The sequence below is a fragment of the Artemia sp. Qi Xiang Cuo genome, chromosome 20 (genome assembly GCF_049724085.1).
Source record: "Artemia sp. Qi Xiang Cuo chromosome 20, ASM4972408v1, whole genome shotgun sequence".
NCBI lineage: Eukaryota > Metazoa > Arthropoda > Branchiopoda > Anostraca > Artemiidae > Artemia > Artemia sp. Qi Xiang Cuo.
In genome coordinates, this window is record NC_142813.1 from 24,987,100 (window position 1) to 25,002,743 (window position 15,644).

General features: G+C 38.7%; 1 protein-coding gene across 3 annotated transcripts in view; it reads left to right on the forward strand.

The window, feature by feature from the left end:
• Nucleotides 1-15,644, forward strand: part of LOC148940034 (calpain-7-like) — a 73,878-nt gene that overhangs the window by 31,257 nt on the left and 26,977 nt on the right. For all 3 annotated transcript variants that reach the window (XM_089105939.1, XM_089105941.1, XM_089105940.1), the window contains exon 4: nt 10,843-11,462. In XM_089105939.1, the coding sequence (XP_088962065.1) occupies nt 10,843-11,462 (620 nt within the window). The remainder of the gene's footprint in view (nt 1-10,842; nt 11,463-15,644) is intronic.

The window sequence follows — 15,644 nt, forward strand, 5'->3', positions numbered from 1 at the left end:
AACATAATTTGCCCTTTACTGAAAAAAATAAATGTTTTTACTTTTATAACTTTAATAAATCAAATAATAGTAACATTTTGATTACTAAATATCAGCACTTACTTACTTACTTGTACTTGGATCAGGACACAAGCTATGTAGCTCTCACTGGCGACAGGATCTGGCAGATTGTTGAATTCCACAGGTTACGGTCTTGGGTTAATGGGGCGATAATTTCAAGCCATGAAGGATCCCATCTGCGACCATGTCTCCAGAAACCGCCAATTGGCTCGAGGTCAGATTAGACTGTGTTAAGCCAAGTTTTGGCTTGTCCTCCATGTCGTTTCCTCCAATCAGGTACTGGTTTGCAGCGTAGGCTTTGATTTGTGAAAGTTTCGGCTGGTCTTCGGCAAACATGACCGAACCAGGACAGGCGGCGGCGTTGAATGATAGATGTGATGTCATACTTCTGGTCACATCGTTGGTGGATGATCGTATTTGAGCGGATGATCGTATTTGGGATTCGGTCGCTGAGTCGTAACCCCAATATGCTCCTCAGGCATCTTTGTTCAAAAGTGTTGAGGGTGTGTGACTCGATGACTTTTAAGGGCCACGTCTCACAGCCATACAGTAATACTGATCGGACAAGGGCATTGTAAATAAGCATTTTTGATTTCTGGTGGATTTCCTTCCTTTTCCAAAGCGGTTTCCACAGCTGTGCAAAGACAGCGGAAGCTGATGCGATGCAGCATTGGATTCCTTAGCTACCTCTACCATTAATGTCAATGTATGATCCGAGATACTTGAATTTATTAACAACTTCAATCTGCCTTTGGTTAAGGATTACAAGGTTAGAATTTATATCTAGGACACTAGACATAGCTTTAATCTTGTCAATATTAATCTTGAGCCCCACTGGGGCAGCAACTTCGGAGACTTTCAGTAGCATTTTCTGGGCTTCGCCAACGGATTTTCCAAGAAGAGCAACATCATCGGCATAATCCAGGTCGGTGGTACTGAAATCAGGGCTAACCTCGACTACTTCTATGTTTTGCGTTGCTTTTTTCATTACCCAATCGACGATAAAATTGAATAGTTCGGGAGAGAGGACACACCCTTGCCTCACACCGAAGTCGATATCGAATAGTGGAGAAAGTTCTCCGTTGACCTTGATGCAGGCTTGTGTGTGTTGATAGTAAGCCTGAATGAGTCGTATGATCTTAGGTGGGACACAGTCCTCTTCCATTGCCATCCAAATTCCTCCCCGGATGACTAAATCGAAAGCCGTCATGAAGTCAATGAAGACAGCGATGGTGATTTGTTGATGCTTGGCTCTATGTTCAAAAATCTGTCACAAGGTGAAGAGTTGGTCAATACAGCCCATGCCGGCTCGGAAACCAGATTGGTTGGGGTGGTTTCTTTCGTTGTGAATTTTGCGGAATCGGTTAAGCAGAGTCATTGCAAAGATTTTTGCCGCAATGCTCATAAGCGAGATCCCTCTTTAATTTTTGCATTCAGCGTGGTCGCCTTTCTTGAAGACAGACAATATTACTGAGTTTTACCATTCCTGAAGAAATCACTTCCGAGACCAGATTGAGCAGAAGAGCTTCTGTAGTTTCTCTGCGAGAATAGGAGCAGCTTTGTGAACTTCTGCCGGGATAGAATCTGTGCCTGGCGCGCTTCGATTCCTCAGCTTCTTGATTGCCTCTTTGATTTCTTGCATTGAGGGAGGGTGAACATTTACGTTGCTGTATGGGGCTTTTTGACTCGGTGGTACTGAGTTAAGGATAGGGTTGCTTGGCTGGAGTGCAGTGGCGCTATTGGGGGCGTTTGAGTGGAAGGGATGTTGTGACTGGGGTTCAGCAGCTTCTGGAAGTAGTACTGCCAATTTGTAATTGTGTCATATTTTCTTAACAGAACTGTTCCATATTTACCTCTCACTCCAGTTGCGGTATTTCTTCTTTCCCCAGTTGCTTCTTTAAGTAGCTGTTAAAGCTCTCTGAATTAATAGTAGTCTTCTTCTTATCTACTGCCACGTAGTCCCAGTAGCGTTGTCTGTCGCGGCGGGTGGATTTGTGGCATTCTTTTCTCAGTGTTTTGAATATTGTCGACTTGGTATTTCTGGTCTGTTCTTTTTGGTTTAATAGCTTGATGGTGTCTTCTGAGATCCACCTCTTCCGCTTCTGATTCAGCCTGCCGAGGACTTTTTTATAGGTGTCTGTTATGGTGTCTCTGATCTTCCTCCACTCGTCTTCTATGTTTATGGTGGTTGTTTCGTTATCCTCATCCGCGGACAGGATGTCAAAACGGTTCGATAATTCCGAGTGGAACTCTTCTGCGATTGCTTTATCATGAAGACGTGCTACATCGTATCTCGGAGGAGGTTGTGTTCATTTCCTGGAGGCGAGCTTTATGGTTAGGGAAGCTTTTAGCAGCATATGATCGGAGCCATTCTTCGCTCCTGTGTCGGCTCCACGGTAGGCTCTATAGTTCTGTATAGAGCTTCGCAATCGGGAGGATATTAGCAATTAATCCACCTGGGATTGGGCTCTTCCATCTCGAGAGTGCCAGGTGATCCTCTGGGATGGTTTGTGTTGGAACAACGTAATTGCCAATACAGGGTAATGCTGCTTCGCAAAGTCTACGAGCCTCCTTCCACGCTCACACCTGTCGTCCCATCCAAATCTTCCAACAGCTCTTTCGCGGTCTGTCTCGCGGCTTCTAGCATGGGCGTTAAGATCACCTCCTAGGATGGGTAGATCACGGTTTGGGACTGTTCTCAGTGACTGGATCAGAACATCGTAGAACTCGTCAACCATACTTTCGTCCGAGGCTCTGGTTGGTGCGTAGGCTGAAATGACAGTGATGTCGAACAGGTGACTCTTAAGACGGGTCTTAGCCAAACGAGGTGAGATGGGCTGTCATTCAACTAGAGATTTTTCTGCCTTAGTATTGGGGAGGAGACCAACCCCTGCATTACCAGAGCCATCACTAGGTCCGGAGTTGAAAAAGTGGAATTTGGATTTTCTAACAGGCGTGGAGACGGGCTCGTCTTCCAAATTTCCATTTAGCCGGGTTTCGGATACACACAGAATGTCTATGCAATATCTTTCACATTCGCCTGCAATAAAGGTCCGGGTTGCAGGGCATTTTAATGAACATACGTCCCAACCCCCCACACTGATGTGTTGGCGATTTTTCAACAGGTGGTCCGCTAGTTCACTTTTCGTCCGGGTTGCCTTAGCCTCCTACGCACCTCTTGCCGGAAATGCCGTAGCCAAAGTTGGTTTTTTAATTCTTTCTGCCATTTTCATCGTTTCGTGGGAATATATTTTACCGACGGGTCCCAAATCCGACGGCACCCCTTCTGCGTGTTAGCCAGCGTCCGCCAAAGTTAGATTGGCAGGGCCGTTGCCACCCTTCTGCCACGGTGGGGCCACGCAGCTGGATTTCTCCCTGAAGAGCTAGGGACGGAGAAGGTGCCTGTGGTGCACCCCAGAGACCCACAACCCTCTCTAGGGGCAGAACAGCAACCTTTATCTACCCAACCTAGTCTACAGGGGAGCTCAGAAGGGGCATAAATATCAGTATATGTATATTAAACGGACAATGCACATTCATTTGTATTTTTTTCATTGCAGAGTAAACTATGTTGTGGACTAGGGGAGGCATAGGGGTTTTGAGCCCAACTCATGTTAATTTCTGCTCGTTTCGATTCTGACCCGGTTATTTATTATAATTTCTGCTTGCTTTGGGTTTTATTTATTTATCGATGCTGATTTGTGATAGTTTCACGCTTGGTAGATTATTTGATTTTATTTTTGCTCATTTTAAGTTTAATGTAGTTCTTTACTTTTCTTTGGAAAACTTATATTGTGGAAAACAAAAAAAATTTTTTAAACACGAAAAACGGGTTTTAATTTTCTAACAATCATTTAAATAAAAAAAAATTAATTTTTAAAAAATGATACTAATTTTGCGGCAAACACTCGGTTTTAATTTAAAAACGGAAAAAAAAATAAATAAATAAATAAAGCAAAAAAAAAAAACAAAATAAAATAACATAAAAAAAAAAGAAAACAACCAAAAACTATAAACAAAATACAAACAGAAGTTAAAAAGTAAAAAAATATGGAAACAAAACACATATTAATTAAAAACATCCATGAACTGACTGTCTTTCAACTGGCCTCCTCTCAGTATATAAATGGAAATATATTAAATAAACACTTCCATGTACTGAATGGCGAGTACTGATGTACTCTCAGTACATGTACTGAGAGGCGAGTAGAATCAATATAGACATTCAGTACATGGAAGTGTTTATTTAATATATTTCCATTTATATACTGAGAGGAGGCCAGTTGAAAGACATTCAGTGCATGGAAGTTTTTAATTAATATGTGAGTTTTGTTCTTATTTATTTATTTTTTTCTTTCTTTTTTGCTTTTTTTTATCTTTATGTGTTTTGTATTTTTTATTGTAATGTAATTTAAGTTGTTTTTTTTTTTTTTTGCTTTATTTATTTATTTATTTTTTTTTTTCCGTTTATAAATTCTACTCGATTTTGGGCCGAAATATTAGGATCTTTTTTGCAAAATTAATTTTTTTTTATTTAACTGCTTGTTAGAAAATTAAAACCCGTTTTTCATGTTTAAAAATTTTTTTTTGTTTTTAATGGAAAAGCAGTGTGGTCTAAGAAATTATTTATATTGTGGAAAAAGTTTTTTTAATTAATTTCTGTTCGTTTCATATTGATATTGTCTTTTCAGGGAAAAAGAAAATAATACTTTAAATATTTTCGTTTTTTTAAGACTTTATATTTTGGCCTGCTATTTGTATGCTGAAGAAAAATTTTCAGCAATTTTTAACAACATAGACACTTTTAAAATTATGGATACAAATAGTAGTACTTAATTTAGTTTCATACCTCCTCTAGTTGATCTGAAATGAAAACATTTATACCATTCGCAAATAAATCTGTTTACTTTCTTTGATAGTTTGGATACACTTACGCTATTTTGTTTTGGTTAGTTTTTAAGAGCAGAAGTAGCCCCGAAAGCTTGAACATAATACCCTCAGCCTTTGTTGGGATACTGCTGAGATGCCCTATTGGTAATTAGCATTAACACAGTGAATTTTGATTTTATCTTAAGGAAAAAGTTAGTTTTTAAACATAATGGGCAAATGGAAGGGTGGGCGTGGGAGGGGGATTAGTTGCCCTTCAATCACTTTCGACTATTAAAAAGGGCATCATCCCTTTCTATTTTTAATCGAATGAGCCCTTTTCGAAGTTCCTACGACAACTCCTTCGATACGAAGTGCCCTTGTCCAAACCAAAAAAAAAAATAATAATAATAATACATTGTACCCACATCGATCTTTACTATAAAAATGTCAAGCCTTCCAATCACTTTCAACTGTTAAAGAGGGCACTAGGCCTTTCTATTTCCAATCGAATGAGCCCTTTTTGAGTTTTTACGACTACGCTTTCTATAAGCACCTTATATGCCCCCTAGGGCATAAATTACAACCCTTACCCTAAGGAATGTGAGGGGGGTTGTCATCCTCAAAGACCTAATTTCCAGAACTTCCAACTACGTTAAACAAAATGGCTATCTCAAAATTTTGATTGGATGTGTCTGTGGAAATATTGGGAATGAGAGGGGCGTTAGTTGCTCTCCAATCACTTTCAACTATTAAAAAATGGCACTAGCCCTTTCAATTTCCAATCGAATGAGCCCTTTTGAAGTTTCTACGACAACACTTTCAATAAAAACCTAATAGGCCCCCAAGGAATAACTTACAACCCTTGCCCCGAGGGATGGGGGGCGGGGGTTGTCATCCTCAAAGACCTAATTTCTAAAACTTGCTACTACGTTGAACAAAATGGCTATTTGAAAATTTTGATTGGATGTGTTTGGTGGAAAGGTAGGCGTGAGAGGGGGGTTAGTTACCCTCCAATCACTTTTGACTATTAAAAAGGGCACTAGCCTTCTCAATTTGCATTTGAATGAACCCCTTTTGAAGTTTCTATGACAATGCTATCTATAAAACCTTATATGCTCCCAGGGCATAACTTACAACCTATGCCCCGAGGGTTCTGGGGGGTTTCTATCCTCGAATACATAATTTCCAAAACTTTCAACTACGTTGAACAAAATGGCTATCTCTAAACTTTGATTGAATGTGTTTGAGGCAATGGTTGGTGTAAGAGAGGGATTAATTACTCTCTACTGAAATTCGACTATTAAAAAGAGCACTAGCCCTTTCAATTTCCGATCAAATTAGCCGTTTCTGAAATTTCTACAACAACTTTCTATATAAACCTTATATGCCCCCAGGGCATATAAGGGCACAAAATGGATATCTCAAAATTTTGATTGGATGTGTTCGGGGAAATGGTGGGCGTGAGAGGAGGTTTAGTTGCCCTTCAATCGCTTTTGACTATTAAAAAGGGCACAGCCCTTTCAATTTCCAATTGAATGAGCCCTTTTTGAAGTTTCTACAACATCGCTTTCTATAAAAGCTTTATATGCCCCCACGGCATAACTTACAACCCTTGCCCTGATGGATTTGGGGGAGTGTCCTCCTCAAAGACATAATTTCTATCAGGGGAGAATGGGTTGTCATCCTTAATGACCTAATTTCCAAAACTTTCAACTAGGTTGAATAAAATGGCAATCTAAAAATTTATTGGATGTGTTTTGGGAAAAGGTAGGCTTGAGAGGGGGGTTAGTAGCCCTCCAATGACATTCTACTCTTAAAAAGGGAACTAGCCCGTTGGACTTCCAATTGAAAGAGCTGTTTTTCAAGTTTCGAAGACAAACATTTAAATAAGAACCTTATATAACCACAGGGCATAACTTATAACCTTTGCCCTGAAAACTGTAGGAGAAATTTCCTACTCTAAGGTATAATTTCCTGATCTTTCAACTGCGTGGAACAAAATGGCTATTTTCGAGATTTTGATTGGCTGTGTTTGGGGAAATGGTGGACTTGGAAGGGGTGTTTGTTGCCTTCCAATCACTTTCGACTATTAAAAATAAACCTAACAATTTCAATTTCTAATAAAATGAGTCCTCTTTGAAGTTTCTACGACAATGCTATCTATAAAAACCTTATATGCCCCCAGGGCATAACTTACAACCCTTAACCTGAGGGATGAGGGAGGGGTGGGTGGTCATCCCCTAAGACCTAATTTCCAGAACTTTCAACTACGTTGAACGAAATAGCTATCTCAAAATTTTGATTGTATGTGTTTGGGGAAAAGGTGGGCGTGAGAGGGGGGTTATTTGCCCTCCAATCACTTTCAACTCTTAAGAAGGGTACTAGCCCTTTTAATTTCCAATCAAATGAGCCTTTTCTGAAGTTTCTACGACAACACTCTGTATAAAAATCCTATATGCCCCCAGGGCATAACTTACAACCCTTACCCTGAGGGATGTGGGGGGTCGTCATCCTCAAAGACATAATTTCCAGAGCTTTCAACTACGTTGAACAAAATAGTTATCTCAAAATTTTGGTTGGATATGTTTGGGGAAACGTTGGGCGTGAGAGGGCGATTAGTTGCCCTCCAATCACTTTCAACTATTAAAAACGGCACTAGCCCTTTGAATTTCCAATTGATTTAGCCTTTTTTTGAAGTTTCTACGACAACGCTTTCTATAAAAAACCTTATTTGCCCCCAGGGCTGGACTTACAACCCTTGCCCTGATGTGTTTGGGGGAGTGTCTTCCTCAAAGACATAATTTCTATCCGGAAATCAACTTCGCTGAACAAAATGGCTATCTCAAAATTCTGATTGAATATGTCTGGGGAAATGGTGGGCGTGGAAGGGGTGTTAGTTGCCTTCCAATTACTTTCGACTATTAAAAAGGGCACAAGCCACTCCAATTTCCCATCGAATGAGCCCTTTTTGAAATTTCTACGACAACTCTTTAGATACAAAGTGCCCTGGTCTAAAGAAAAAATAAATAATACATTGTGCCAACATCGTTCTTTACTTAGGCAGCAGGAGCGCGATTGCGCTGCCTATGATAGTCTTGTCTAATTGCTTGTCATATCTCAATAAGTGGTGCCAAACAGAGTGATTTTCTACTGGGCAACTGGGCTATCTTTCAATAAGTGGTTTTATGACATTTGAATGTCCTGTCTGGGAGTTTTTTCTCTTTGTGTCCAAAGCAAATCGATGAATCTAATATTTTCACTTCACTGATGCAAATTAAGTAATAAAAAGATACCTTTTGAGTCAGAAAAAATAAGGATTAAATTTATGTGTGAATGAAGTTAAAACACTAAGGGGATAGATGTAAGGTAATAGGACAATTGGTCTTTCCAAAGAGATGTTCTCATAGGCAATTCAATTAACTAATGATTTGAAGTATTTAATCTTAAACAACTTTAATAATGACTATCATAATGTATAGCTTAGATTTTAAGCTATTCAATGATATGTATACATTTCTTTTCGTTTCCTATTTGGTAGCAAGATGTTAGGGTTATATTCTTTCATATTTTTAGTGATTCAGTCACTGTTTTTTACCCGGTTCACTTCCAATTAATGGCAGTATCTGTCTTTTGCTATAGCATTCATGAAAGTTGCATTTTCTATAGCTCCATGATAATATATTTTCTTAGGTCATTTGCTGCATATTTTTCTGCACACCCTTCCCTAGTGCAGGCTAAGTGCTAAAACTGCATGACTGCACATGGAGGTCTTTTTCATTAATAACTTAATTCTCCGTTTTTCCTAATTTTCTAATGCGTATAAGTTTGCATAAGATTCTCCATTTAACCAATTTAAAGAATAAGATATGGTTTTTGCTGTCCTTGGTACTTCAAGTTGGAAACAGGTTCAGGTCATTTTGATTTGAAACCTAGAATATGTCCAAGAAGTTTTGCAGGTACTTGTATGATATACCCCCTACCTAATTTTCTTCTAATGTTTCTCTGACGCTCAATCCTAATGAAATATACCAAAGTAAAATAAAAATAAAATCCTTTAGAAGCAAATTTGGGCTATATATTTGTACATTAGGGTGAATGGGGGTTAAGTATAGCGGGTCTGCATGCCTAATGTGTTAGGCACAATTATTCTGTATATTATGTAGTAAGAATTGTTTTCTTAGTTCAGACTATCCAAATACTTTACCCCCACCCCTGAATCTGCAAATATGTTGCCCAAATTATATATTTCCAATATATCCTGTCACTTCTCTTAGTCTTCTCAGACTAAGCCGAAACAAAATAACGAAAAAAAAAACGGTTCTAGAAGGTGTCAATTAATGAACGACTTGAGCGGCAGGGCGTATGTCATACAAGTACCGTTTTGCAGGATTCACAAATGGAAAGTATTTGAAGAGCCAGTGTAAGGCTTCTATCTTTTAGGTTTATGTTGAACCGTTAAGCCGGTAAGGTGGGCAGGGGAATTTTCTTCAGCTTCAGTCATAGTGCAATCTGTATTGTCATCAGGAAATCTTTTATGAGGGATTGGATATGGATTCATCACATGTTGGTGATTTACCACCCCTCTTAAGAAGCATTGGGCTGATCTTCTAAAATTAATTAAATTAAAAAGTAAATTAAACTTGAAGTTTAAGTGTGACACAATTGAAGAGGAGCCCATGAAACTGAGAACAAAGCAGAAAAAAAGCGGAAAAGCAGAAAAAAGGGAAATACTTTACATTGAAATTATGCCTTATTTAAAAATATAACTAAGCCTTCTCATACAGAATTTGACAACCCTTTGTTAAATAAGTAGCAACTTGAATGAATGAGTTAACAGAAAAAGTGACTATTTAAGCGTAGTATTTAATGTTGTATCTGTTATGTGTATTTAATGTGTTTAATGTGTATCATGTTATCCTTTTCAATGTTTGTTATTCAGTTTATGCTCAGGTGATAGCTTTTACAAATAATTCAATTTACAAAGATTTTCGATGACATTAAATCAGGAATTAAATTTTTGCCAATCATCATTTCAACTATTTATGGCTGTTTTCATTCCAGTTTATTGGAGAAGGAACTTGACTCACGATGCGTGAAGTAGCTTTTTATGTTAAGACTGGGAATATTATTCAAGAGGAGGGGTCAGGGCTAATGATTCCTTTTAGTTCTCAGGCGGTTTGGAACTTTATGGACTCAGGTGAGGCAGCAAATACTTAGGCAAAATGGTATTCATCAATGGACACTAGGTGTCTAGGTACTCTTTTCTTTTTTTTACAAATTGAGTGTCTCACAATGTTGCCAGAATTGTAATGTTGTCTTTTTCATTTATGTTCAAAAATTGCAGGTTTTGTCTTACCTTATAATGCTTATTTCAGTACTTCAGAGATAGCAGTGTTCCCATGCTTTGTTTTGTTTACAGATGTTCCAATTTCTTCAGAGCTGTCTTACCCTTTAGGTTGTTTGTCTGTGAAACTGATTTATGCTGATTTTGTTACTAATTTATTTATTGACTGATCTGACAGTCAAGTGGTAAGTTCAAACAAGTGCTGTTGCCCTTTAGCCTCAGGACTTCATCTGGGACACAGTATACGGTATACAAAAATGCATTTCGTAAATGAATAAACAAAAAATGTATGGTTTGCTACTACATGAACAGAAAAGGATAGAAAAAATGAAAAAATATTGTCTCCTAAGATTCGTCCAAGAGCTTCTCTCCTTGGTAATAATAGGAGGGAAGTGCAATTATTTGGGTTTAAAACATACTTTGTGTTTAGACCCATATTTTCTCTGTTAACAATTTTGCGATCCCCTCCGTAGATGTTTGGAATACGTGCAGTTATAAAAAGCCTTAAAACCGGTTCCATTTTCTTACCTTTTTTTACTTTTGTATTTAGCTGTTATTTTCTTTTCCAGTCTACGACAACGAGTCCACAAAACAGTTAAGCATTGTTGGCAATGCTACCTACACAGAAGAAGAACAGAAAGTGTTAGCTAAAACATCCCTTATAAACTGTCGAGAATACCTGCCATTCATAGCAGCTGATATAAAAGAACGATTTAATCTAACTCTACCATTTACAGACAAAGATGGAACTTTAGCTCTATCCATAAAGCAACGGAAAAATTTCTCAAAATGGTGCCGTCCTGAAGAAGTTATAAAGGATCCTAAAATAATTGATCAAATAGATTGCTTTACAATAAAGCAAACGATTGTATCTGATTGTTCTTTTGTTGCGTCTCTGGCTGTCTGTGCTCAGTATGAACGACGATTTAAAAAGCGTGTGGTCACGACAGCTTTATTCCCAAAGAATAAAAACGGTGATCCTATATATAATCCACATGGTAAATATATGGTGAAGTTGAATATCAATGGTATACCACGAAAGATTATAATCGATGACTACCTGCCGGTGGGAAGGAATAACGAACTTTTGTGTTCATTCTCCTCAAATAGAAGCGAGTTGTGGGTATCCCTTCTGGAGAAAGCATACATGAAAGTTATGGGTGGCTATGATTTTCCTGGGTCGAATAGTGTAAGCTTTCACATTTTTCTATTTCTCTCTGATTTCTATGTCATCTTTTTCCAAGGCATTCCTCTTGTAAAAATAGTTCAGGCTGTGCTTGTGTTTTTTGTTTTTCATAGAGCTAGAAAGTTTGAAACATAATTTCCAGATGGAAAAAAGCATGATATAATATTCGTAGATTGTATTCTACTCTTTGCTCAACATTTTCTTTTTAGTTTCAATTCTAAATTATGCACGATCATATTTATCAAATTATCACATTCAAATTAATCACCATTTATTCAGGATTTAATGTCAGATTTTGAGTCTTGAATAGTATTTAGATTTAAAAAGTATTTATTAAAAAAAAAGAATCTATTACTAGCCCTTATGGGTTGGATTCGCATGAACTCAATTTCACATTGTTTAAGCTATATTTTAAGATTTGAACTTATCCGATCATTCTGACTCTGCTAACTCATGTTGATGTAGAGGTACAGTTTCTTCTCGGCTAAACCCGAAAATCTACAGGAAAAATAATCTTAAGTTCTTACCCTTTTTCTGGCTGTTATGCTATCTGTTTAAGTTAAAGTATCAGTTCTATGCATGCTAATTTGTATTACATGCTTATTACTGACACTTGTCACAGTCCTGAACCTTTTCTCAAATTTGCAACCTTTTCATTAACCTTCTTAATTTTGTCCAACTTTGCTAATCAAGTTGCATACTCACTAATATACATCTGTGTATATATACGTTAAAAGAAAGGGTTTCTATAATTAAAAGTAAATTGTGGTTTGTGTTCCTTTAGTAACGCTCAAAAAAATCTTTGGTATTTTAGTGTAATCAAGCAATTTTGAAGGTAGTAAATTAAGAGGAGCGCATTTCAGAGGCAACGCTGTAGCGTCACCTATAGTAAAGGCCATAAGGCTCCAATGTTTTATTTTTTTTATTTTTTTCCAGAGGCACTTCATATGGAAGGGGTCGTCGTATAAACTTCAAAGGGGGCTAATTCGATTCGAAATTGATAGTTCTAGTGTCCTTTTTAAGATTCAAAAGTAATCGGAGGGCAAATAGCCCCCCAACCCCACCCCCGCACGCCCTTTTTTCCCAAATGCATCCGATAAAAATTTTAAGATAACCAAATAGTTCAAAGATCATATAACAAAAACTCTGGTGTCGACACAACCCCCCAGGCCCCGGGGGCAGGTATGGTAAGCAGGGCCCTGGGGGCCAATATAGTTGTTATGGAAGGAACACTCATATGAACTTCAAAGAGGTTTTTTTTTTACTGGGAATTGAAAGTTCTAGTTCACTTTTTAAGAGTCAAAAGAGATCGGAGGGCACCTAGTTCCCCCCCCCCCCACTCCACGCCCTTTTTTCTTCAAACTCATCCGATATTACCTTTGAGATAGCCATTTTTTTTTAAGTAGTTCAAAGACCATATAACGAAAGCTCTGGGATCGACACAGCCCCCAAGGGTCCGAGGAAGGCGTTGTAAGTTATGCCCTGGGGGAATATATGGTTCTTATTGAAGGGATGCACGTAAAAACTTTAGAGAGGGTTCATTTGGTTGGAAATTTAAATTTATAGTTCAGCTTTTGATAGTCAAAAGAGGTTGGAGGGCAGCTAGCCCCCCCCCCCACGCCCCGTTTTCCCCAAATGCATCCGATAAAAATTTTGAGATAGCCATTTTGTTAAAAATATTTCAAAATTCAGATAACAAAAACTCAGGTGTCGACACACACGCCAGGGCCTGGGGGCAGGCGTTGTAAGTTATGCCCTGGGGCAGGCGTTGTAAGTTATGGCCTGGGGAATATATGGCTCTTATGAAAGGGATGCTCGTATAAACTTCAGAGAGGGCTCATTTGATTGGAAATTGCTAGTTAGAGTTCACTTTTTAAGAGTCAAAAGGGATCCGAGAGCAACTATCCACGCCTTCTTTATCCACGCAACTATATCACGCCCCCTCCACGCCTTCTTTTTCCAAACCCATCTGCTGAAAATTTTGAGATAGTCATTTTTTTAAAAATAGTTCAAAGGTTGGATAAGAAAAAATTTGGTGTCAATACAGCCCCCCCAGGGCCCGGGGGGGAGGCGTTCTAAGTTATGCCCTAAAGGCATGTATGGTTCTTATGAAAGGAATGCTTATATAAACTTCGTAGACGGCTCATTTGATTGGATATTGAAAGTTCTGGTTCGTATTTTCAGAGTCAAAAGATTTAAAGGCAACTAGCCCCCCCCCCCCACGTTTTTTTCCCATACTCATCCGCTGCAAATTTTGAGGTAGCCATTTTTATTAATACTTCAAAAATCAGATAACAAAAACTCCGGTGTCGACACAACCCCCCAGGGCCCCGAGGGTGGGTAGGCGTTGTAAGTGTTGTCCTGGGGGCGTATATGGATCTTATGAAAAGGATGCTCGTATAAACTTTAAAGAGCTTTCTTTTGATTCGAAATTGAAAGTTCTAGTTCACTTTCCAAGAGTCAAAAGATATCCGAGGGCAACTATCACTCCCCCCCCCCACACACACCCTTTTTTCCCCGAACCCATCCGGTAAAATTTTGAGATAGCCATTTCGTTAAAAATAGTTCAAAGGCCAGATAAGAAAAACTCCTGTGTTGACGCAACCCCCCAGGGCCCGGACGCAGGCGTTGTAAGTAACGCTCTGGGGGCATATATGGTTATTAAGGAAGGGATGCTCATATAAACTTCGGAGACGGCTCATTTGATTGAAAATTGAAAGTTCTAGTTCACTTTTTAAGAGTCAAAAGAGATCAGAGGGCAATTACGCCCCCTCCACGTCCGTTTTTCCTCAAACCCATCCGATACGAACTTTGAGAGAGCCATTTTTTAAAAATGGTTGAAAGATCATACAACGGCAACTCCGGGGTTGACACAATCCTTCAGGGCCCGGGGTAGGCGCTGTAAGTTATGCCCTGCGGGCATATATCGCCGTTATGGAAGGGATGCTCGTATAAGCTCGTATGAGCTCGTAGGCTCATGTGATTGGAAATTGAAAGTTCTAGTTCATTTTTTAAGAGTCAAAAGAGATCAGAGGGCAACTATCCCCCCATTCCTTTTCCCCCAAATGCATTCGATAAAAATTTTGGTATAGCCATTTTGTTAGGAATAGTTCAAAGGTCAGATAACAAAAACTCCGGTGTCAACACCCCCCCCCCCCCCTAGGGCCCGGGGGCAGGCGTTGCAAGTTTATGCCCTGGTGGCATATATGGTTCTTATGGAAGAGATGTTTTTATAAACTTCAGAGAGGGCTCATTTGAATGGAATTTGAAAGGTCAGTTCAATGTTTAAGAGTCAAAAGAGATCGGAGGGTGACTAGCCCCCACCCCCATGCCTTTTTTCCGCAAACCCATCCGATACAAATTTTGAGATAACCATTTTTTTTTTAATAGTTCAAAGGTCAGATAACAAAACTTCAGTGTCGACACAACTCCCCAGGGCCCAGGGGGCAGGCTTTGTAAGTTATGTCCTGGGGCCGTATATGGTTCTTATCAAAGGGATGCTCGTATAAACTTCAGAGAGGGCTCATTTGATTGGAAATAAAAAAAATCTAGTTCACTTTCTCAGAGTCAAAAGAGATCGGAGGGCAACTAGCACCTCACCCCTCCACGCCTTTTTCTTCCCCAGACCCATCCGAAAAAAATTATTGAGGTGACCATTTTGTTGAAAATAGTTTCAAACATCAGATATTAAAACTCTGGGGTTGACACAACCTCCCAGGGCCCGGGTACAGGCGTTGTAAGTTATGCCCTGGGTGCATATATGGTTCTTATAGAAGGGGTGCTCGTATAAATTTCAGAGAGGGCTCATTTGATTGAAAATGGAAAATTCTAGTTCACTTTTAGAGAGTCAAAAGAGATCGAAGGGCAATTAGCCACCCCAAGCCTTTTTTCCTCAAACCCATCTGAAAAAATATTTTGAGATAGTCATTATATTAAAAATAGTTCAAACATCAGAAAATAAAAACTCTAAGTTCGAAATAAAACCATTTTTTTAGCTTGATATTGCTGCCGTGATACCAATTTTGATACTTTGATGAACATTTGATTTTTAAAAAAAAAGTTTGATTTTGAAATAAGTAATTTTTAAAAACTTGAAACTTTTTGCAATCAAAAACGAACAAAAGTTAATTAAAAAAAAAACCTTTCCGAAAAAGAAATTTTTCGAAGAGAAGTAAAGGTCTTTTT